At 36.2% G+C, this 23,789-nt stretch overlaps 3 protein-coding genes across 6 annotated transcripts; all 3 read left to right on the plus strand.

Annotated features, from left to right (window-relative positions):
• Positions 1 to 770: 770 nt before the first annotated feature.
• On the plus strand, positions 771 to 8,446 carry LOC140832307 (DNA topoisomerase 1 beta-like). 2 transcript variants are annotated; one of them, XM_073196245.1, is made up of 16 exons: positions 771 to 1,030; positions 2,568 to 3,735; positions 3,854 to 4,048; positions 4,254 to 4,334; positions 4,725 to 4,784; positions 4,886 to 4,980; positions 5,138 to 5,294; positions 5,395 to 5,520; positions 5,732 to 5,812; positions 6,053 to 6,143; positions 6,224 to 6,357; positions 7,122 to 7,190; positions 7,274 to 7,363; positions 7,613 to 7,716; positions 7,796 to 7,964; positions 8,096 to 8,446. In XM_073196245.1, exons 2-16 carry the CDS (start codon positions 2,581 to 2,583, stop codon positions 8,162 to 8,164), a joined length of 2,676 nt encoding a protein of 891 aa, XP_073052346.1. In that variant the 5' UTR covers positions 771 to 1,030; positions 2,568 to 2,580; the 3' UTR covers positions 8,165 to 8,446. The 2 variants fall into 2 exon arrangements, with proteins under 2 accessions (XP_073052346.1, XP_073052345.1); XM_073196244.1 differs by having other exon boundaries at positions 771 to 1,013.
• A 2,014-nt stretch (positions 8,447 to 10,460) lies between these two features.
• On the plus strand, positions 10,461 to 15,180 carry LOC140832308 (NADP-dependent malic enzyme-like). The gene is made up of 19 exons (XM_073196246.1): positions 10,461 to 10,732; positions 11,454 to 11,574; positions 11,661 to 11,735; positions 11,951 to 12,102; positions 12,182 to 12,287; positions 12,415 to 12,480; positions 12,599 to 12,694; positions 12,776 to 12,847; positions 13,060 to 13,143; positions 13,220 to 13,318; positions 13,425 to 13,472; positions 13,560 to 13,613; positions 13,703 to 13,801; positions 13,888 to 13,977; positions 14,061 to 14,138; positions 14,239 to 14,313; positions 14,402 to 14,492; positions 14,627 to 14,755; positions 14,859 to 15,180. The coding sequence occupies exons 1-19, from the start codon at positions 10,581 to 10,583 to the stop codon at positions 14,945 to 14,947; spliced, it is 1,776 nt and encodes a 591-aa protein (XP_073052347.1). The 5' UTR covers positions 10,461 to 10,580; the 3' UTR covers positions 14,948 to 15,180.
• Positions 15,181 to 16,451: 1,271 nt separating this feature from the next.
• LOC140832310 (cytochrome B5-like protein) lies at positions 16,452 to 23,710 on the plus strand. 3 transcript variants are annotated; one of them, XM_073196247.1, is made up of 6 exons: positions 16,452 to 16,611; positions 16,773 to 16,872; positions 17,037 to 17,077; positions 22,870 to 22,947; positions 23,083 to 23,174; positions 23,350 to 23,708. In XM_073196247.1, exons 2-6 carry the CDS (start codon positions 16,794 to 16,796, stop codon positions 23,414 to 23,416), a joined length of 357 nt encoding a protein of 118 aa, XP_073052348.1. In that variant the 5' UTR covers positions 16,452 to 16,611; positions 16,773 to 16,793; the 3' UTR covers positions 23,417 to 23,708. The 3 variants fall into 3 exon arrangements, with proteins under 3 accessions (XP_073052348.1, XP_073052349.1, XP_073052350.1); XM_073196248.1 differs by having other exon boundaries at positions 16,473 to 16,671; positions 23,350 to 23,710; XM_073196249.1 differs by having other exon boundaries at positions 16,532 to 16,553; positions 23,350 to 23,710.
• The last annotated feature ends 79 nt before the right edge of the window (positions 23,711 to 23,789 follow it).

A 23,789-nucleotide genomic window follows, 5' to 3' on the forward strand; every position in this document is an offset into this window, starting at 1 on the left:
ATATATATATATTAATGATTAGATGATTAACATTTATTCTGACTAAAATTTTGGAGCTTGAGTTTGAGATCAAATATTTTTTAGTCCCAAAATTCAGTTGTGTTTCCTCTTTGAACGTTTCATCTGAATAAGGATTCCAAGGGGTTTGTGGTATGGAAATTACTCTTTAAATGGGATAAATTTATCCTATATTCGATAAGTTTTATAGTACTTTTAACATAATCTAATCAGGGTTCTAAGATACTCGCGAAGACGTTGAACAAGATCGAGGTGTGAAAATGGCTTTAATGTTGAATTCGTTTGTCGCTTCATTTATCCGATTTAAGCTATAAAAATGAGTATATTGTGGTACGGAATTTTTTATAACATATATAAGTTCCTCTGTTAATCTACAACTTCAATTTCAGTTGTGAACAAATAATTTTTTTTAAAGATATTTGAATACAAAGTGATGATTTAAGATTATGTATATTTTATTTTTGGATAACGTAAGAATTTGAAGTAGATATTTTCGATGTCTATTATTACTAACACAATATCATGCAAACTAGACAGATAAATTATATTGAATAATAAGTCTTATGCGACAACTCATTCGAGAAAATTTTGACAAGGAAAATTGAATTTCTAACAACTGACCGAGTGTCGATCTGTGGGCACAATGTCACGAGAAAAACCGGGTCGGATAATGGGGAAAATGAAAATCCAAATGACCGACCCATAACCCGAATTCAGAAAACAATTTTTTTTTAAAAAAAAATCGGAAATGTAACCAGGCTGCTCTCTCCCTTGACAATTCACCTTACGCCGCATTCCTCTCCTGCTCACACCCCCTTTATCTCTTCGACCTTCACCATCCACTGCGGGGCTGCCGACGGGAGCTGCAAAGCTCATTGTCTTCCTGAAATTTTTTGTTGCTACAGTATTATCACCTCAGTTCCCCCTCTTTATGAGATAAAATTTCAATCGGTGATAAAAGAATCTGAAAGCTCGATTTCCCGTCGAGGCGTGAGGTTATATTTGAATTCATGTAATTTTTTTGTTTATTTATCTTTGTAAATTAATCTGGTGCAGATTTTTTTTAATGCGTTTGTGGTTTTTTTATTCTACCGTGTTTATTTTCTCAATGCCGTCGAGAAAAATATTGGATTTTTGGATTGCAGTACTGTGATTTGTTTTCAAACTTTTGCCTTTCATTTAATTATTTACTTGGAATGGCAAGGTTTCTGTACTGGTAAATCGGCTCTATTTGAGGTTGGCCATGCTCATTTTATCCTTTTGTTCTTAAGTTTATTCGAAGGAGGTTTTTCGAGCTTTTGATGAAATACTGTCATGATACTTACTTTTCTGTTACCTTGAAAACAACAAAATGTCGACTTTTTGTAGTCAACAATAGTAGAATGGCCCTTGAGGAGGATCTATGGTGGTTGATGCGGAATCAATATTAGAAGAATTGTACGTAACTAAATCTGATCAAGTGCATGGGTTTGCTGGACATGGTTTGATTTCTGTCCATTTTTGGAAATCTAAACCCTACTTGATGTTCTTTTTTTACTCCTTAGTTAGCTTATAAGAATTTGGATTTGTGTTCATTATTAAGCTGAAAACAATCAAAATTATATCCCCCTGCTCTTTAGTTCTTGTAATTTTTGGCTATGCAATTTATCTGGTGTGTCACCACATCTGCATGCTCGTCAGGTTCTCCTTGTGGAGTAAGCTAGATCCAACTCTACGATTTGAATATCGGTTCATTGTTCAGTGAATTGTGAATTTGAATTAGTGTTTGCACGTGTATGCACGCGACTAGAATTTTGTACACTAGTTTCTTATACATATGAATGCTCTAAACCTGTATGAAACATCTTCAACTTCTTCCTGTCGTCCCAATGCTTTATTCATGTACCATTGAGTGTTATTTGATTTTCATTCTTTGTGCCTATTTTGCAGTTGGTGCATGCATGCAGAAATTAGTTTCTCTTCAAGGTTCATCACCATCATTCTGACATCATGATTAGTTTTTTTCAAGATTCACCATCATTGTAACTTTTGATGATGGTTATACCTTATTTTGCTTACAATCAACCGTGTAAATAATTTTCCTTGAACTTAGGAATGGCATTTATGGATTTCAATGTTAGGAAAGAAAAGAAAGGCTCATCTAATCCCCTTTTACTGAATTACAACATCTTTAAGCTCTTTTAGATGAGGAATATGATATTCAATGTTTTCCATGCAACAAGCACCACTGAGACAGACATATATCTTCTCTGTGATGGCCTATAGCCGGAGAAGCATCGAGTAATTATGAAAAGGAAAAAAGAGGTTTTCTTCAGATAACTCAACTTGTTCACCATTAACATTTCTTCTACCTTAGAGATTCCAACTTTCATGTATGATTTATTGAAGTTCTTTGCAAGAACTGCGGTATTTTTGCATCAATTGGTGGATCAGGATTTAAGTATGAGTTTCCAAATAATTTCGAACTTTCAATTTCTCTAACTTTTCAAGGATGTGAAAAAGCTTGGTTATTTCAAGAGATGAACTGAATCTGTTTTTTTTGGATAAAGGTAACAGCAAGAAATGGCTGTTGATGCTTTCAATGAAAAAAAAGCATTGGATGATGTGGATGATGATGATCAGCCACTAGTATTTAAGAGGACTAGCTCTTCTTCAAAACAAAACCAGGTGAACTCAGAAACGAAGAAATTATCATCTCAAAAGCATGATCAACGATTGGGGAGGCCGACATCTTGTCAACAATCTCGTAATGGTGAAAGTTCTACCATGCAAAAGGATAATCTGGTTCCTCCCTCTTTTAAGGCACCACCTATTAAGTCTCCTTTGGCAAGTCCAAAACCATCTAGTTCTTCTGCCAAGGAATCATCAGTTAAGTCTTATGCAGCGAATTCTAAAAGACCTATGTCGGTAACAGATAAGCCAAACCCTGATAAGAAACAACTCAAAGAAGAGCAGCCATTGACCCAAGCTGCTGATGAAACCAATGATTCAGAGGATTCTGGAGATGATAAACCACTCAGTGCTAGGCTTCCTGCTAGCTCCTCAAAGAGCAACTCTAATCATGCCAAACAAGGGCCTGATACTTTAGCTTTGGTTCAAAAGAATAGTCTCCCGAAAAAGGAAGATTCAGATGATGAAAAGCCCTTGTCTACTAAGTTTCAAGTAAAGTCTGATGTTAGGGTATCCATTAGTAGGTCTAATAATTCTGATGTGAGGAAACCCATACTGACCAAAGCTGAACACAATGGGTCTAGCTCAACAGATCACTCTCAAAAGAAACCTTCTCCTATTCTAAAGAAGAGAGCTCTGGATTCTGTGAAATTTGAATGCGGATCTTCTGAAAAAAAGCCTAGGATTTCTGATACATCCATTGCAGTTCCTAGAGCTAAACCAAAGGTAGAGGATGATGATGATGATCATGTCCCCATATCACAGAGAATGAAGAATCAGAATTCTTCAGAAAAGAAATCATTATCTGCTAAAAAAGTCACTAAATCTGTATCTGCATCGGCAACAATTACGAACAAGAAATCAAAGAAGATTGTGAAAAACACAAAATATTCCATTTCGTCAAAGGTTCTTCCCAGCTCTGGTGAAGGACAAAAGTGGACTACTTTGGTCCATAATGGTGTGATTTTTCCACCTCCATACAAGCCTCACAGAATTAAGATGCTCTACAAGGGAAAACCTGTTGTCTTAACTCCAGAACAGGAAGAGGTTCCTCTGTCCTCTCTATCTGTTTGACAGCACATATAAACTCAACGCTGATATTGAATTTCTCTTTATGTTAAATTATCGGAAATAGTGTAATTTATAATCCTCCTCCTTTTCGCAGGTTGCAACAATGTTTGCGGTGATGCTCGATACTGAATACATGAACAAGCCTAAGTTCAAAGAGAATTTTATGACAGACTGGCGGAAGATACTGGGAAAAAATCACACTATTCAGAAGTTGGAAGATTGTGATTTTACTCCTATATATGAATGGCATCAAAAAGAAAAGGAGAAGAAGAAACAGATTAGCACTGAGGTAAGCAGTGTCCTTTTCGTATGATGAGCATGAACGCCATGGAAGCAGAAAAAATCCGTTGCTTGCTTATGCTTGATAAACGCTTTGTACTGACAAAAATGGTTTTTTTACTGATACAGAATTCATTTCTCTTGCGTAATATGGTGCTCCTGTGAAATATTTTCGTAAGGGGCATGCTAATGTTCAAATTTCTTTTCCTTCTCAGGAGAAGAAAGCCTTAAAAGAGGAGAAATTGAACCAAGAGGAGAAGTATATGTGGGCAATCGTTGATGGAGTCAAAGAGAAGGTGTGATTTTGTCCTTGATCTATGTGCTGTGATTCTTTCCCACTTAATATATGGGAAAAAAATGAATTTACTTCTTTGATTGTGTGAACTGTTGAAAGATTAAAATGGCATCACGATTTATGGAAGGCAAATGAACATCGAGGTGTAGCATTTTATTGTTTTAGTTGCATCTTGCTCTCGTGTTGTGTTTATATTCGTTGAGAAGATAAAGATTGATACGCCTGATATATCCTCATCCTTGTACATGATTTGCAAATTGTCACCGTTTCTGGGTTTCTGTGGTGCTTTGCCACATTATCATTTTCACTTTATGTTATGATGATGCAAAATTTTTATGTGCATTCCTTGCTTATATATGTCTCAAGAAGCTGACAGTTACAACATTTCCAGGTTGGAAACTTCAGGGTTGAGCCACCTGGATTGTTTCGAGGCCGTGGCGAGCACCCTAAGGTGTATTAACATTTTCTCAGTAGCAGTAGAAAACATTGCATCTTTATTAGAGTATTTAGCGGCACAGGTTTTTACAGTTGAGTACTGTTACTTTTCGACAGATGGGAAAGCTTAAAAAACGAATACAGCCAAGTGATATAATCATAAACATTGGGAAGGATGCTCCAATTCCTGCATGTCCTATTCCTGGGGAAAGGTTCTGCTTTCTTAGTTGTTTTTTCCTTTTCTTTTCTTTTTTCTGAGACCAGGATGAATCTTGTTTTCTGAGAACCTTCAGGAATGATTGTATTTTCTGATATCAATGTTATATGGTCTTAAATAAAAGTTTACGTTGTCAATATGCAATGTGACAGCTGGAAAGAAATAAGGCATGACAATACGGTGACCTGGTTAGCATATTGGAATGATCCAATAAACCAGAAAGAATTCAAATATGTGTTCCTAGCAGCTAGCAGCACCTTGAAAGGCCAGAGTGACAAAGTGAAATATGAGAAGGCTAGGCTTTTGAAGGTAATTGAAATGTATTCGGCTTATTGAAGCTTTACTTTTTATTTGTGTTGGTGTGAAAATCTAATGGACTTGTTTCAAAATCTTATGCTTTTGAATGAAGAACTATATTCAAGGTATTCAAGCAGCTTATACCAAAGATTTTTCTAGTAAGGATCTTACCAGGAAGCAGATAGCAGTTGCAACCTATCTTATTGACAAATTAGCTCTCAGGGCAGGCAATGAGAAGGTATGAGTAGAAAAGATTTATTAATCATGTTAAACTTCTAGTTGTTTGAAATTTCTTGAGTATGTTATCTTGATCATCATTGTGATTCAGGCTTGCTGATTTGAGGAAATTATTTCTTCTTAAGGCACAATTGTTTTGTTCTTGAGTATTGGTTATAACAATTCCTTATGAGTCTGTATCAAGTTTTATAATTTCCCTTGTCATCTTGTAGGATGATGATGAAGCTGATACAGTTGGTTGCTGCACATTGAAAGTAGAAAATGTAGAACCTGTGCCTCCAAATATCTTGAAGGTAAAGGGACTCTGTTTCTCAAATAATTGTCTTGGTCCACTGTTTGTTGAGACGCTTTGATAAAATTCACTGGTAATAAAATGGCTGCAGAGAGTGAACACCATTTCCTTTAGAAATGCATCAAGAAATGGTTTCTTTCCTTTTTCCCTCTTTAAGCTGGATATTTACCCTGCAGCATGCTGCCATATCATCAAGATATTTGAAGTGATAACCTTTAGCATTTTCCTGTTTTATTCACAGTTTGATTTCCTTGGTAAAGACTCTATAAGGTATCAAAATGAAGTAGTTGTTGAAACTGCTGTTTTCAAAGCAATCCAACAGTTTCGAAACGGTCAGTAAACGATCTTTTGATTTGCATGTTTGTTGTAGTTTGTTATAGGCTGTTCTTACCCATGGATGTGTTGTTTTCAGGGAAAAAGGGTAGTGACGATCTTTTCGACAAGCTTGACACTAGCAAACTGAATGCTCATCTAAAGGAACTGATGCCCGGACTCACAGCCAAAGTATTTCGGACATACAATGCATCTATTACGTTGGATGATATGGTAAGATGTAACATAGGATTTCTGACCTGAAACTCATGTTATATATGCTAATCATTGTACAATACTGCTTTTATTTACTCTTCATGTGATGAATATAACCATGAAAAAAAATGAAGCAACTTCTGCTCCTCAATCATGCAGTTGGGTTAGGAGTGAGCTAGGTTGAAGTGAGGACTCACGTAGGCTGTGGAAGTATAACTAAATGGAACTCGTGGCCAATGTCTCATATTGCAACCATTATGATTAAAAAGTTCTAAAGGGAAAATAATAACTCTGCGGCATTTTGTGAGTAACTTTATTTCATGAATCATGCAAAAAGTTAATCATAGAGATACGCTGATGTTTTGTCAAACATCTAACCGTAGTTCTTTTCTAATGAAGGTGACTTTGTCACAAGCATAATTTTTCTATGTAATTCCTACACGATCTTAGGCTACTTACTCTACTAGTTCGATCATGTACGTTTTGATCTAATTGTATAATTTTGTGTTGCCATTAAATGGGGGTGCAACATAAACTTAACATCACAGACCGGAATGTGCTAAAATAATAGCCAAGCAGGACCTTGCTCACTGTTAAATTATGGCATTCGCTTTTGCAATTTAACTAAACAGTTCCCTTCAAATTTCATGCTACTACTTTTCTCTGAATGAATGCATAAGAGAAATCCTAGACAGCCACTCGCCCACTCCTTTTCTCTTGTATTGTTGTACCTTTTTTATCTGATTATATGTCTAAAATCTGCTGGTGCCTCTGAATGACAGTTGAGTAGGGAGATGAAAGGTGGAGAGGTTGCTGAAAAAGTTGTTGTTTATCAACATGCAAACAAGGAGGTAAAGGCTGTTGAATCTGATGATGGTATGCGTTTTTTCTATCTTTTATTAGAACTGTTACTATTTGGCTTGTCATTCTGTAGGTTGCAATCATTTGTAATCATCAGCGTACTGTCTCGAAGTCCCACAGTGCCCAGATGTTACGTTTGGATGAAAAGATTGAAGAATTAAAGGTAATATCCTGGATATATTTCTCATACTGATTGGTTATGGCAGACAGTCGGATGTTGAATTTAGTATCGACTATTTTGGTGGGAGAAAAGGGTATCCACCTGCTTTATCACATTATACTTTCTGAAGCCATGTGGACTGGCTCAAGCGTTCAACTGTCTGAATGATGTCTTGTTTTACCTTTTCTGTAATAGCGTCTTTATCATGTATCTATATAATTATCTGCATGCATTATTTTAAACTTCTTTTAGGGTGCTGTGGAAGAACTAATGGAGGATTTGGCGAGGGCAAAGAAAGGGAAGTCCCCCCTGAAGAATGCTGATGGGAAACCTAAGCGGAATATGAACCCTGAAGCGTAATTATAATTCTTTTTATAAATTTGAAGTTATACCCATTATTGAGAAGCATGTGGCTGATGATGGAATGTCCTGCAGATTAGAGAAAAAGATTGCTCAAACCGCTGCAAAGATTGAGAAAATGGAACGGGACAAGGAGACCAAAGAAGATCTGAAAACTATAGCTTTGGGCACGTCGAGAATCAACTACCTTGATCCTAGAATTACAGTTGCATGGTGTAAGCGCCAGGAAGTTCCTATCGAGAAGGTAAGTCCTATTCCAGTCGTAATCTTTTCAAGAATTTAATTTTTGCTTGCTTCTTAGATGGGCGTAAACTTCTGTTGATTTTCCCCTCTTTTGGGTCATCTTACCCTCTCAACGATGATGCTTTACTGCAGATTTTCAACAAGTCCCTTCTGGCAAAATTTGCATGGGCAATGGATGTGGATCCAGAATTCAGATTTTGATATTTTTGAGGCGCAATACATAATGTAAACAGATGAGAAGCAGAAGCAGAAGCAGAAAAAAGGTCATGAGAAATTTGACAAATTTATTGGTTGGTGGATGACTATTTGCTGACAGTTTCTATTCAATTTCAGCAAAAAATGCTAATTGTATTAGATGATCTCAATGATATCGTGGGGTAATTTTTCCCCCATCTTTGAGTTAATGTGAGTACCTGAATGTTGTTTCCTTTTCTGTGACCCAATTTACTTTCTTTTTAAGATAATATTGGTAAATGAGTTTAAGTGGCTCATATATCTAACCACACAATTCAGTCAGCAGTGTAATTCAGTTCATCTTGCATGGTGGTTGTTGGAAAAGAACAAGGGCAAATTTCATTTTTTATATAGATGGATGTGCTTGACAGTTGAAGTGAAATATGCCTGCTTGTGAGTAGCTCAACGCTCGCTCATATTCAGCAAGAGTTTCTCAAACGCCTACTTTTCAAGTTTAGTTTGAGTATCTACAAGTCAAGTGCGAGTGCTAGTCAACCTATTTTGTCGAGGTATGTGCCGTTTTTTGGTTAAATTTTGGTCTAGCCACTGACTGCTCCACCAGAGTCGTGCAAACTCGAAAAACTAGACTCGGGACAATGTGTAGACACTTTCCAGTCACATAAAAACCAAAATATAAAGTATAATATATGACAGGAAATCGTGTTTTTAATGAACAAGGCAACTGCACTAGCTGTAGCTCTCTCGTCTAAATTGCTTTTAATTTAATTCATATAAATATATGACAGCAAAATGATTCATGAACCCATTTGGACTATAATCTCATAAAGATACCCTTGTAATTAAATTTTTCCTTCTCCAAAGTACCCATTTCTAACCATTTCTAAAATAATAGTAGAATTTTCAACAAAATTTGCTCGATTCACTTCATTAAATTGTTAATCAGCATTTTATTTCTTCATGGAGAAATCGATTTCAAATTTCCAGCACTTTCATATTTACATATGTTAATTAGATTTAAATATTTTTCACAATTGTATTAGTATATATAGCTCAAAAGTCAAGCCAAGAACATTACTCGCCACCTTCCCCACCCTTCCTAATTCCGAATTTATAAATTTTAAAACGTACCCACCCGTAAAATCGAACCATTTAAGCTGGATTTTTTGTCCGATCGGTTTTTTCCGATTTTAACTGAACTATTAACTCTCATAGAATGAAGATTAGGAACCAGTTTCATTTATATGACATGTTATACTTGTGATACTATTTTATAAAAATTGAGTCAATAAGTTAAGGGAAATTTTATGACTTCCTGCATCCCCATGTGTAAATCGTAATCATAATTCATGATCGAGAAATATTAATCCATAATTAATTGAACACACAAATGATAGTGGTTGGTTGGGTCGTGAATTATATAAAATTTACATTATATAACATATAAATTAATGCGTAAAGTTCACCACCACTCGTCCAGCATTAACTAAAAATCAATCATAATCCATTTTAATAAAAAAATATATATATGATATTTAAATTTTACCTAGTGGGGTTTGGTCTGGGGTGGACTTCTAGGCTTCTACTACCTTATAACCTTAATATTTTAATAAATTCCTGATACACTTTTTTCTTTGCATTAAATTTTCTATGTCGGAAAACGTACGTCGGATTTATTTGTCAAGTGAAAATTCGTATTGTTTGAATGGAATATTCTTGGTCAAGAAAGTCCGATCAAACTTACGAACTTGATGTTCGAGTTAATTTGCATATTCAAGATGAGTTCATAATTATAGTCAAGATAGATATTAAATCCCCATGTGTATTATATTCGGGTTCATTTGCGAAAATGTAGATTTATACAAATTTCAAGAATATGTGAAACTCTAATCCAGATTGATTATGGAAAAAGCTGGATTATTTTTCAAAATGCAATATGAAATTATTAATTATTTTTGTAAATTTTGTGACCAAGCTTCTATTCAATAATTAATATCGAAATGATCCAAGCTGCCATGCAAATCTTCACCTGGTCAAGCAAGTCGACGCCCCTTTCCACATGTAACGTCAAAGATTACAATTTTCTGAGACCATTTATCCGTTAATTCAAATAAATAAAGAAAATTCTACCATACTTTATATGCATTGTCCCTTTCGGGGGCCCTTCATGATTAGCAAAATAATACAATATATGGTTTCCTATGTGATTACGCGTCTTAATCTCTGTGATCGTCCAGATCTGTCTTTGGTAACTATTGGCGTTTGACTTTCTCATCAAGGACATACATACAAGCGATACATACACACACACACACACACATATGTATGTATGATATATTTTCTATATTTCACTTGAAGAGTAACCGGATTATATACTTAACATTCAGAGGCACGTCGTGGTGGGTGTGAGAAAGAGAGAAGAAGAATGGAGAATATTTTCAAGGAGAAGAGGGGTGGGGAGTCAGTGCTGGACTTGAGTCCAAAGGCGACGGTTGGTGGAGGAGTTGAGGATGCGTACGGTGAGGATCGCGCCACCGAGGATCAGCTCGTTACTCCATGGACAATCTCTGTTGCTAGGTACCACTCTTCTTCCGTCGAACTCCTTTTTTTTTTCCATGAATGAATGAAAATTCAGGTTGATCCTAGTAAAAAGAAAGGCTGCTTCTGTATATCTTAGTGGGAAGTTGGATTTAAAAAAAATTAAAAGTAGGCTTTTGAATTTTTTTGGGATTCAAGGAAAAAAGTTGGTGTTTTTTATGTTGGTATTGCGTTTCTGTTCTCTAACATATCAGCTGTGTATTTTGTTTGTTGAAGTGAAATCTGATACGATTGCGGTTCTATGTTGCAATAGAATCAAAGTGTAAATATCTTCGACGACAGTTGTGATCTTGATCCTTTTCTTTTGAGGAAATTAGTATTCATTGAAGGAATATGTGTGCGTGGGTGTGTATAATATTGATATTGGGCTATTTGTGAATCTTTTTCGGCTAACATCCCCTAGCTCCATAGCATATGTACAAATTTAAATTTCTATTTATTTTAATATATTTCTGACGGAAAAACTTCTGTAATAATGTTTGGTGGTTTCTATGTTATTTGAACGAATGTTTTGTTAAATGTATGTATCTATAAAATTACTTAGCATCTATGTTATCACCATTTCTTGCATATCTATGATTCATAGTCATGTAATGCCACAGACGAACCACTAAGTAAAAAACCAACCGACATTAAGAAATTTTGATTTGTCAACACTGAAATGTTGAATCTTGATTGTTTGCTTGATCATGTGCAACAGTGGATATAGTTTGCTGAGAGACCCTCATCACAATAAAGGGCTTGCATTTACGGAGAAAGAAAGAGATGCTTATTACTTGCGGGGTCTCCTTCCTCCTGCTGTTTCATCCCAAGAACTTCAGGTTTATAATGCCTAATTCATGTCATTTTTACTATTTCTTTTCTTCATATTTTAATGTTTCTTTCCCTTTTACTTGTGCAATACCAGGAGAAAAAGATTATGCATAGCATTCGTCAGTACGATGTTCCTCTGCACAAGTACGTGGCCATGATGGAACTTGAGGTACCATCAAATCTTATGGATTTTCTGAACTTTTGTTTCGGATGACAGAAAACATTTGGATAGCAAAAAATCAGTTAATGAAAGTTAAGCTTCTTGTTTGTCATTTATATTCTTGAATAGTAGTTGTGATTTGAGTTTAGAAAGAATCATGATTAGTTTACTATTATATGAGTTATTTTTGCTGTCTTTAATTTTTCAACTTTCTTGATTTGCAGGAGAGAAACGAGAGATTGTTTTACAAGCTTCTCATTAATCATGTGGAGGAACTCCTCCCAATCGTCTACACACCGACTGTGGGTGAGGCTTGCCAAAAATACGGGAGTCTGTTTAAACGCCCTCAGGGTTTATATATCAGTTTAAAAGAGAAGTATGTCCTGATTTTGTCGTTACTACACAAATTATGGGACCTAGTTTTGGCTAGAAATTTAAGTTCATGAAATGTGTAGGGGAAAAATTCTCGAAGTTCTGAGGAACTGGCCCGAGAGGTCCATTCAAGTCATTGTTGTGACTGATGGTGAAAGGATTTTGGGACTCGGGGATCAAGGCTGCCAAGTAATGTCATGGACTCATATGCTAACCATGAACTTATTATGAAGATGTATTTACACATTAATATGTCGGGGTGTGATTGTGTCAAAGTGTTCTATATTTTAATTAGACTATTGGTATTACATTACAGGGAATGGGAATACCTGTGGGGAAACTAGCTTTGTACACAGCACTTGGGGGTGTAAGACCTTCCGCTGTAAGTATTAACATCAGGAAACAGCATTTCGAAACCATTTTCTGTGCTCTATTAAATTTGCTTCTGTTGATTGTTTGGAAATTGGTTCTAATTGGAAAATTTTGGCTTTTCTGAGTAGTGTCTTCCAGTGACAATCGACGTGGGGACAAACAACGAGACACTTTTAAAGGATGAGTTCTACATTGGGCTCAGGCAGAAAAGGGCAACTGGACAGGTTACTCCTTGCATGTCTGTTGAACTTTGGATCTTTTTATCCACTTTTATTGTTTGAAAGCTAAAATTTACATATTTTCAGGAATATTACGACCTGTTGCATGAGTTCATGAGTGCCGTGAAGCAAAACTATGGCGAAAAAGTTCTTGTTCAGGTTAGTGATTCCCACTACTTTTGCAGCATAATGCACCTGACAGTAACCATACACTCTAATTTGAACTTTACAATAGCACAGGCAACATTTATGAGTCGTCGTGTTGCATTAGCAATCATGCAGGGGCAATAATTGTTGCTCCCAAACTTGTTTACGCTCTCACATTTGGCTTCGCATGTTCTAATATTGCTGCATTTTTTACTTCATTGCAGTTTGAAGATTTTGCCAACCACAATGCCTTTGAGCTGTTGGCGAGATATGGAACTACACATTTGGTATTTAATGATGATATACAGGTATGTGGCAAAGTGTTGGTTGATATGGCTTTGAAATTTCTGTCAAATGTTAAATTGGTGATCCTCTTTATTGCAGGGGACAGCATCTGTGGTGCTTTCAGGGCTTGTTGCATCACTTAAGCTGCTTGGGGGTACCTTAGCTGATCACACATTCTTGTTTCTTGGTGCTGGAGAAGTAATTATCTAAACTCAGATTCAATTTTCTTACGCCTCTTAAAATTTATAATCTTCACAGAAAAAAAGTCGTCCATCGCCACTTAAGGTTACCTTTGCAATTGCAGGCTGGAACCGGGATAGCAGAGCTTATAGCCCTTGAAATGTCAAAACAGGTGAGTTTGTAATCTAAACAGTAGTGAAATATTATAGTAACTCTAAAGAAAGGAAATTATTGGACTGTGGCTTCTTTTTTTATTTAGGCTAATGTTCCGGTGGACAAAACCCGCAAAAATATCTGGCTCGTGGACTCGAAGGTGACAACAGGATACCTGAATCTCTCAGTTATCTCCTTCTGGTAATTCTGTCATACATTGACATGTGTGTGTGTATACGAATCATGTAGGGTTTGATCGTTAATTCTCGCAAGGAATCTCTTCAAAATTTCAAGAAACCATGGGCTCACGAGCACGAACCCGTTAATAATCTCTTAGATGCTGTCAAGGTTGGTAAATCCATTCTTTGATGCCATTTTTCAATGCAGAAACTCATTTTTTTCCTGTGTTAATTTGCTCCTAAACTTCACTATAGGCTATCAAGCCAACAGCCTTAATTGGAACTTCAGGTGTCGGAAAAACCTTTACGAAGGAGGTGGTCGAGGCTATGGCCGCCTTCAATAAGGTATATAGTTTTACTTTTTCTCCTCCCGAAAAAATAATGTTTTATCAATAAATTGATATTACCACATGATTTCAATACCGCAGAAACCTCTTATAATGGCCCTTTCCAATCCAACCTCACAATCGGAGTGCACTGCTGAACAAGCTTATACATGGACCGAGGTTTGTTGAGTTCAAAGGCTTTGATATTCACGGCAGCAAATCTCATTGATGTAGTATCTTAACTGAAACTCGATCTTTTGTTCCTTGTCTTTTTCTCAAGGGTCGTGCTATTTTCGCCAGTGGAAGTCCATTTGACCCTGTGAAATATGATGGAAAGACCTTTGTACCTGGCCAGGTTTCTTTTCTTTTTGTTTGCCGTTACCATGTTCAGTTTGCTTCTTACAACAAACCGTTCTCAAACTTACTTTTCTCTGTGAAATCAGGCAAACAACGCTTACATATTCCCCGGTTTTGGGTTTGGGTTGGTCATATCTGGAGCCATTCGTGTGCACGATGATATGCTTTTGGCAGCTTGTAAGTAAAAAACCGCAGACTAAAACGCTACATTTGAATCACAATACTTTGAAAATTGTCAGCATCAACAAGGAAACAAACATTAGCGAATAAACTTTTTTATTGCTAACCTGGTATTGTTTTATGCAAAACAGCGGAGGCTTTGGCTGGTCAAGTGACACGAGAACATTACGACAAGGGAATGATTTACCCTCCGTTTGCCAGTATAAGGAAGATTTCAGCTCACATTGCTGCAAATGTAGCTGCTAAAGCATATGATCTCGGTTCTTACCTACCCACCTTTTTACTCAGAATTCGAGTGGTCTCGTTCGACTTCTACAAAAACTGTTTTTTTACAAGTGGCCGTTTTTTTCCCTCTCTTTTCAGGATTGGCAACAAGACTCCCTCGGCCTGCAGACTTGGTCAAGTATGCCGAAAGCTGCATGTACACCCCAAATTACAGGAGCTACCGATGAATTTTTCAGTCGGTTTACTCTGTTTCAAAGCTTGAACCACTGCCTTATGTTGTGTTTTCTAGTCTCAAGGATTGATAGTAGTATGTATAATAAAAGAGATGAGTTTATCTGGAGTTGATTTTAATGTAATGTTTGATTCAGTGCATGTGTTGTTTTTCAAGTACAATGGCAGAGGCTTTGTTGTGAGCAAACAGGAATAATAAGAGGCAAATGAATGTGATGTTTCGTTTGAATTTCTTCCAAAAATGTCAAAATTGTACCCACGGTAGGTCTAAAATCTAAGGTAAAAAGTTGTTTGAGACGGTCTCACAGATCGTATTTTGTCAGATAATTTTTTTTACTCATCCATGAAAAAGTATTACTTTTTATGTTAAGAGTATTATTTTTTATTGTGAATATCAGTAGGATTGATATGTCTTACATATAAATATTCGTGAGATCGTCTCGTCTCACAAGAGATTTACCCAAAATCTATAGATCAGCTTGTGTATGAAATGATTTATTTAAATAATGACAAAAACAAATTTATCAAAATATTGAATAAAACATTTTTTCAAATTGTAATAAGATTTAGGAGCCGGGGTTTCAATCTCCGGTTCCTACTTTTAAATTGGAGTTTTATTATAAAATTTTAATTTTTTATACCAATTAAATAAAAAAAAATGTTTAAGTTGGACTCCTTCTGAACGGCTGAATTACAAGCTGATAAAATTATGACTTGACCTCATGAATTAATGATAATTATTAGATGAATCTATCTAATTTTTATTAATTTACATAAATATTTATTAATTGATAAATTAATAATTTATTATTTTAAAGAGTTTTTTTATTCAGTAAACATTAGTTGAATTATATAGTGTTACATCAATGTATATATATCATATTATTTGTATTGATAAAAATAAAAAATTAGTTTTATATATAATTATAAAAGTAAATTGCATTCATTGTTTTTATTAATTATATAATATTCATGGCATATATTAATCAAATATAATTTAAAACAATAATATAATTAAATTTTATGAAAAAATAAACAATAATATAATTTTATTTTATTAAAGTTTTCTAGTTGTGTTTGTAATTTTAGATAATTATTAATTTATGGTATTGAAGATATTATAAATATATCTTCCAAAAAATATTATTTTATTAATGTATCTAAATTATTAATTTAGAACAATGGTTCAAGTCGGGATCGAGAAAAAATATTACTATAGAGAGATTATTAGTTTATTGAATATTTATTTGTAAAATTTTTTAAAACTTAAAACAAACATAAAATTTTGCCAATTTTTTGTTTAAAAAAATAAGTTAAATTTTTTTCATTTAAGAATTTGTAACAATTACGCCGCTGACCCAAATTATAAGTTTATAACATACATTTTCGCTGGGTTTCCATATGATTTGTTTATCAATAGGTTTATTTAAAAATGAAAATTAATAATATTTATCAAAATTTATATATTTTTGTATCATTTAATTTTATTTAGTTAAAAAAAAACATCACGGCCAATAATCCGCGATTTACGCCTGTTTATCCCTTCATTTCATTCACATTCATTTTTTTTCGCCATCTCTTCAAGCTCACGAAGTTCACCGGGTGCATGTTTTATTCTGCGAAGTGACTAATTCATATGTGGTGAACTGATTCGGCATATGTATGCATTATGCTTCCTGATCTCTGCGTTTCTGTACATATTGTGCTGTTTGGATTATGGGTTTTTCATGTTACTTCATTTTCTTGTTTCTTTTTTACGGGTTTAAATTTTTTTTTTTCTTGTTTCGTTTTGACGGGTTCAATTTTTTTTTTTGGGAGCAGATAAGGTGATTAAGTTGGGTTATGGACGTATTGTTGGTGACATTGTTTGTGGGCTTTGTATTGGCACTTCTTATTGTAATCCCTCGGCTACGTAAATCTGGTTAGATTGTTGTGTTATTTTGCAGTGTTACATTTTGATTTGTTGAATTATATAATCTGTTAAACCTTTTCGGTCTTTTTGTGAACAATCTGTCACAGGTAGGCTAATTGTTATTGGCTTTTTACGATTTGAAACTGATCCCTTGTAATTGTTGTGCAATGCAGATCCAGGCAGCTCGCAGCTATCGAAGTTTGCAGGTGATAAGGTACTCTAAAGTTGCCATATTGAATCTGGCTATGCATTATTGATAACACTTGAAAGGATTAATATATGTTTTTGGATTATTGTTTGTGCAAATGTTTCGCAGGTTGAGGTTTTTGTTAATTTTATCAAGAAAGTTAATGTTGACGCTTTCAAAGTTTCTCTCTTTACTGTGATTTCTTTCATCGGGGTCGATAAAGTAGCATAAGTAATGTTAGCTAGTGTATAAGTCATTACAATAAAACGTGTTTTAGTCCAATAACGATTCTTAGTTGTGTAGTTGTTATAAATAGCAGCTTTCTTTCCTTTGTATTCTTGAGATGCATATATGAAAAATAGATCTTCAGCTCCAAAGCTTGTGCAAGTTAACATGGTATCAGAGCGGGAAAATCCTTGCTTCTGGATGAATTCCTTTTTTTGATAGAGTAATCAAGATCTAGCTCGCGATTGAAATCTAGTTCGCGATTGCAAGATTTTTCACAAGCCAAGCAGCGCATGATCGCAATTTGATGTTTGTGTTGCTGATTGCAGTTAATTGATTTTTTTTTACCTAATTCCGTGATTTCGGGATGGCGACCGCACATGCTTTCCATGATCCGTTGTTTCTACATCCTTCGGACATGCCAGGTATGAATTTGGTGAACGATATACTTCTCGGTGTAGAAAATTATGGAATCTGGAGTAGAGCCATGCTTATTGCATTACGAGCTAAGAACAAAATTCATTTCATCGATGGATCATATCCGCGACCTGACGCCGGACATGCTAATCTGAACCAGTGGGAACGTTGCAATGCCTTGGTTCTTTCGTGGATCATGAACACCGTATCCAAAGAAATTTTTGGTGGCATTGTTTATTCCACAGATGCATCGGTAGTCTGGTCTGATTTAAAGGAACAATTTGATAAGGTCAATGGATCACGAATCTTCTCGATTCATCGGGATATCAGCCGGTTAGTTCAAGGTAACAATACTATTTCTGTCTACTATTCCAAACTGAAGCACCTTTGGGACGAATATGCTTCTTTAGTTACGTTGCCATCTTGTGAGTGTGACACTGCAAGGCAATACTTGAAGCATGAGCAGCAGCAAAGATTGCTCCAGTTTCTTATAGGATTGAATGATAGCTATATGTCAATTCGTAGCCAAATTCTGATGATGAATCCCCTTCCCAATGTTGGACAAGCCTTCTCGATTTTGTCACAAGAGGAAACACATCGATCCTTGACTCCAATAGAGACACAACCAGCTTCGGTATTCTATTCCTCACAATACAAGTCTGAGGATACTAGGAAATATCAATCTCAAAATCAGAATCCCAATTCATATCAGTACCAAAATCAGAATTCCAATTACTGTGACCATTGTCACATGATAGGGCATATTAAAGCCAAGTGCTACAAACTGGTAGGCTACCCTCCAGGGCATCGTTTCTATGGACAGCAACCTCGATATGACAATAAAAGGAATTTCAGAGGTTATGGACCACCTAAGAAACCACCTATAGCCGTGAATTTAGCAGAGGATAGTCCTTCTAAGGAAGGAGAATCAGCTGCCAGCAAGCTTGAAGCAGCTGACAGCAAGCCTACTACCCCTGTTTTCACTTCAGCCCAATATGCAGAGATCATAAAGCTATTGGGGGCTAATGCCATTCAATCTCCTAATGATCCAGTCGCCAATATGGCAGGTAATATGTTGAAGTTTTATGATGATTGGATCATAGATACTGGTGCAAACGAACATATGACAGGTTGTTCATCCCTATTACAAAATGCTAAATCCATGGCTAGTTCCTCTAGTTCTGTTAGACTGCCAAATGGTAACAAGCTTGTCATTAGTCATGTTGGTTCAGTGAGCTTATCACCGTCCATTATCTTATCTAATGTGCTTTGTATTCCTAATTTCCAATTCAATCTTTTGTCCGTCTCTAAGTTCACCAAAACTCATAACTGTTTCGTCATGTTCTACCCACATTTTTGCCTATTTCAGGACCTAGCCAATGGGAGGATAATTGGGATTGGTGAAGAGAGAAATGGCCTATATCATCTCACCAACCATCTGCTCCAGCAGTCAAGTACAGCTAACAATAAGTCTACACTTTCATTTCGTTGTAATACTTTACAAGTTCAACATATTCCTGTTGTTCCCAAGATTTCTGATGATTGTGATGTTTGGCATAAAAGATTAGGTCATATGTCGATTTCTCGAATGTCCTTGTTACCTTTTTTATCTACAAGAATATCGTTGACTCATTGTCCAGTTTGTCCACAATCAAAACAAACAAGATTAGCATTTCCAAAAAAGAGTGTTTCTACATCCTTGTGTCCATTCCAACTTATACATGTTGATATTTGGGGTCCCTTCAATACACCCACATATAATGGGGAGAGGTACTTTCTAACAATCGTGGATGATTTCTCTCGGGGCACTTGGGTTTTTCTTATGCACTCTAAGCTTGATGTTTTTCGCTTAATCAAACAGTTTTTTGCTCTAGTAGCACGACAATTTTCAGCTCAGATTCGATCAATCCGAAGTGATAATGCTGCTGATTTCTTCAAAGCCGAGTGTCAAGATTTCTTTTCTTCCCTTGGTGTAGTTCATTTCAGCTCTTGTCCATATACACCTCAACAAAATGGGGTGGTTGAACGAAAGCACAGACACATCCTTGAAATAGCAAGAGCTTTACGTTTTCAATCCTCACTTCCCCTTAAATTTTGGGGTGATTGCGTCTTGACCGCAGTCTACCTTATAAACAGAACCCCTAGCCCATTATTATGCAATAAGACTCCTTTTGAAACCCTGTTTCATAAAGTTCCATCTTACAATCATTTGAGAACACTCGGGTGTCTTTGTTATGTGTCTTCCCATCATCTTGATCACAAGTTCTCTGCCCGTGCCATGGCATGTGTTTTTCTAGGATATTCAAATGTGCAAAAAGGATATAAAGTGATAAATCTTGCAAATAATAAGATTCTTACATCTAGAGACATTGTTTTTCATGAAACCATATTTCCTTTTGCCACAGAGACTTCTTTTGTCACTCCTTTTCCAAACCATTCATCTAGTACAGATTTTACTGAGAGTTCATCCTCTGTCTCTGACCCTTCTCTTATACCGTTACATGACACTAACATTTTTCCACATCTACGACGATCTTCTAGGACACGAGTTGCACCTCACTGGACAAAAGATTTTTCTTGTTCTACTCTTTCCCATAGTAACTCTTCTCAGTGTGTTTATCCCATATCTAACCACCTCTCCTACTCTAAACTCTCCCCTCCTTACCAACATTTCGTGGCTGCCATTTCTTCTACCCATGAACCTTGTTCATATCATGAGGCAGTGCAGGATTCTAGATGGAAAGAGGCCATGGAATTGGAGTTAGCCGCTTTGGAATTGAATCACACCTGGGATATTGTCGATCTTCCCCATCATATTAAACCAATTGGTTGTCGTTGGGTTTATAAAGTCAAACACAATTCTGATGGGTCAGTGAATAAGTTCAAGGCACGTCTCGTTGCAAAGGGTTATACTCAACAGCCGGGAGTTGATTTTAATGATACCTTTTCACCCACGGCCAAGATTGTAACCATTAGGTGCTTACTAAGCCTAGCAGCAACATATCAATGGCCTGTTACGCAGATGGATGTGGCCAATGCATTTCTCCAAGGTAATCTGGATGAAGAAATCTTCATGACATTGCCCCCTGGTTATCATGTTCAAGATAAACGAAAGGTATGTCGATTACGTAAGTCATTATATGGACTTAAGCAAGCATCTCGGCAGTGGAATATTAAGTTTGCTGGGATCATGTGTACTGCCGGATACACACAATCACAGCATGACCACTCTTTATTTGTTAAGAAAGATTCCAATCATATTGTGATCCTAGTGGTTTATGTGGATGACATAGTCATTACAGGGAGTAGTGACGACATGATTTCTAGCTTGAAGTGTTATTTGCATTCTCAATTACAAATCCGAGACCTTGGAAAGTTAAAGTATTTTCTGGGGATTGAGGTTGCCCGATCTTCTGCTGGTATATATCTAAACCAACGCAAATATGCATTAGAGCTTATTGAGGATGTTGGTGTTTCTGGCAGCAAACCTTTTGATACTCCAATGGAGCAACACAAGAAATTAACAGCTGTGGAATGGGACTCCTTGAGTTCAGATGCGTCTTCTGATGATCCCTTACTTTCAGATTCTGATGCCTATCAACGGTTGGTTGGTCGATTGATTTATCTTACCATCACCAGACCTGATATTTGTTATGTTGTGCAGCATCTTAGTCAGTTCATGCATTCCCCAAAAAAATCTCACATGGATGCTGCCATTAGAGTGGTGAAGTATTTGAAAGGGTCTCCTGGTTTGGGCGTCTTACTCTCTTCACAGAACTCTCTAACTCTCTCAGCCTACTGTGACTCTGATTGGGCGGCATGCCCCATGTCTCGACGATCATTGACTGGTTTCTGTATCCAACTTGGTCACTCCCTGTTATCTTGGCGCACCAAGAAGCAAAATACCGTCTCAAGATCATCAGCGGAGGCCGAGTATCGGGCAATGGCTACTGCCACTTGTGAGATTGTTTGGATCCGTGGTATTCTCAATGATATGGGTCTTGTACTGCCTGGTCCAGCTACCTTATTTTGTGATAATCAAGCTGCATTACACATTGCTGCTAACCCAATGTATCATGAGAGAACCAAACACATCGAAATAGATTGCCATTTGATCCGAGAAAAGCTTAAATTGGGGATCATTCAAACTGCTCACATCTCTACTACTCAACAACTTGCCGATGTATTCACGAAGAGTTTAGGCAAAGAACAACATGCCTTTTTGTTGTCCAAGCTTGGTCTTTGCAACTTATACCAAGCTTGAGGGGGGTGTGTTAGCTAGTGTATAAGTCATTACAATAAAACGTGTTTTAGTCCAATAACGATTCTTAGTTGTGTAGTTGTTATAAATAGCAGCTTTCTTTCCTTTGTATTCTTGAGATGCATATATGAAAAATAGATCTTCAGCTCCAAAGCTTGTGCAAGTTAACAAGTAATACACATGTTCAAAAGCAAAACTATAAGTTTGAATGGGAGAAGAAACGGGAATGGATTTGGATTACTTGCTTATCGGTACCTTCAATACGTTAAGAGGAGAAAAAGATATGTCGAATGCCAGTATTTTTCATATATATAAATGAAGTGAAGAGTAAACTCAACTCTAGCCAAAGAAGCTTTGGTTGTTTTAAATTTAGAAGTGGTTCAACAAAAATGAGTGTTCATAATAGTATTTAGGTTTCGTACCTTCTAAATGCCCGATATTTTTCTTCCAATTTTACTTTGGATAAAAAAAAATTCATGTGGAAAGAGTATCACGTCGTATTGCATTACCTAGTGAGAAATGTGATACTCTGGGAGTTGGCTTCTTTTGATTGATTTATTATTGAGTTTTGAATAGTCTGTGATGACAATTCTACTAGTTTCTATGTACATTGAAAACGAGGAACTGTAATGGAACTTACAGATGGGGTATTGCAAGTTTTATCGAGGTTATAGTTGACCATTAACTCTTGGTATTTCCTTCTGCCTCATAGATGGTTGACATGAATATAGCGAAACCTTTGATGGATTGCACATTTACCCGCTAAAGATCTATGTACCAAATTCACGAATAAAATCAAAGATTTTATGTTAGCCTGTTCTGTCTCGTCCCTGCCCCCAATCATTTCAACAATTATATTTTTATTATTGTATGTCACGTCAAGAACAATTTGGGTCAATGACTCCTTTCTAACTAGGAATCCAAATTGTACACCAAAGCTGAGGTTTCATTGCATAACAAGAGGACTGACTGTTGGATCATCATAAAAGAAAAGGTTTTTTTTTTTAGTTTTTCATCTGCTACAGCTTCTCTTGAATTGTTTTATTTCTAAAAGCAAGGCTCAAGTGGTCTTTGTGATTAAATTTCATCAACATGAACTCTTCACATTCCATTTTTCTGAAAAATATAGGTTTACGATGTTACCTCTTACGTAGAAGAGCACCCCGGAGGAGACGCCATACTAACACATGCTGGTGATGATTCAACCGAAGGTTTTTATGGGTAAGTCTTTTTAATATGACAAGCTTTTCACGTTGCTCGTTTACTTGTAGTTGGAGCAAGATTTTTTTGCCTTAGGTAATTGGATTCCTCTTTGATGCTATCTTCGATCGTACACCTGTGGTCTTGCAAAGTTTTCAGAACAACAACTAATCAAATCCATTCCACATCTTGACAGGCCACAACATGCTACTCGAGTCTTTGACATGATTGAGGATTTTTACGTTGGAGATCTGAAGAAGTAACTAATGCAACTGTATTTTTCGATCATGGGCATGTTGTTTGGGTCGATCTAACTGGATTGTTCCATTAGATCGTACTGTTAAGGTTTAAATTATCATTTTTTTATGGCGAACTCGTGCCCTTAAAAACTGATCAATTATGGCTTGGAAGCGTGTGGCATTTTCGCTGTAATCGTAGTGATTGTCGAGGGGGGAGTATGTCTGATTAGCTTTTGAATCTTGTAATGTAGACTGAATAAACTGGAACAATCATTTGGCACGCCATGTTTTTACTGAGATTATAATATGATCACTTTTTGATGTTCTTGTGTTCGAGGAAATTATTCTTGTATTTTACCATACAAGGTTGTCTGCTTTGTAAACCCATCCACCCACA

Source organism: Primulina eburnea, chromosome 5, assembly GCF_022965805.1.
Source record: "Primulina eburnea isolate SZY01 chromosome 5, ASM2296580v1, whole genome shotgun sequence".
Classification (NCBI taxonomy): Eukaryota; Viridiplantae; Streptophyta; class Magnoliopsida; order Lamiales; family Gesneriaceae; genus Primulina; species Primulina eburnea.

Coding starts and splice junctions, on each gene's coding strand:
- LOC140832308 (XM_073196246.1), top strand. CDS start 10,581: ATGGAGAATATTTTCAAGGAGAAGAGGGGTGGGGAGTCAGTGCTGGAC. Junction 10,733..11,453: donor TGGACAATCTCTGTTGCTAG/GTACCACTCTTC, acceptor CATGTGCAACAG/TGGATATAGTTTGCTGAGAG. Junction 12,695..12,775: donor AGAAAAGGGCAACTGGACAG/GTTACTCCTTGC, acceptor ACATATTTTCAG/GAATATTACGACCTGTTGCA.
- LOC140832310 (XM_073196247.1), top strand. CDS start 16,794: ATGGACGTATTGTTGGTGACATTGTTTGTGGGCTTTGTATTGGCACTT. Junction 16,873..17,036: donor CCCTCGGCTACGTAAATCTG/GTTAGATTGTTG, acceptor TGTGCAATGCAG/ATCCAGGCAGCTCGCAGCTA. Junction 22,948..23,082: donor GGATCATCATAAAAGAAAAG/GTTTTTTTTTTT, acceptor TGAAAAATATAG/GTTTACGATGTTACCTCTTA.
- LOC140832307 (XM_073196245.1), top strand. CDS start 2,581: ATGGCTGTTGATGCTTTCAATGAAAAAAAAGCATTGGATGATGTGGAT. Junction 3,736..3,853: donor TAACTCCAGAACAGGAAGAG/GTTCCTCTGTCC, acceptor TCCTTTTCGCAG/GTTGCAACAATGTTTGCGGT. Junction 6,358..7,121: donor CTATTACGTTGGATGATATG/GTAAGATGTAAC, acceptor TCTGAATGACAG/TTGAGTAGGGAGATGAAAGG.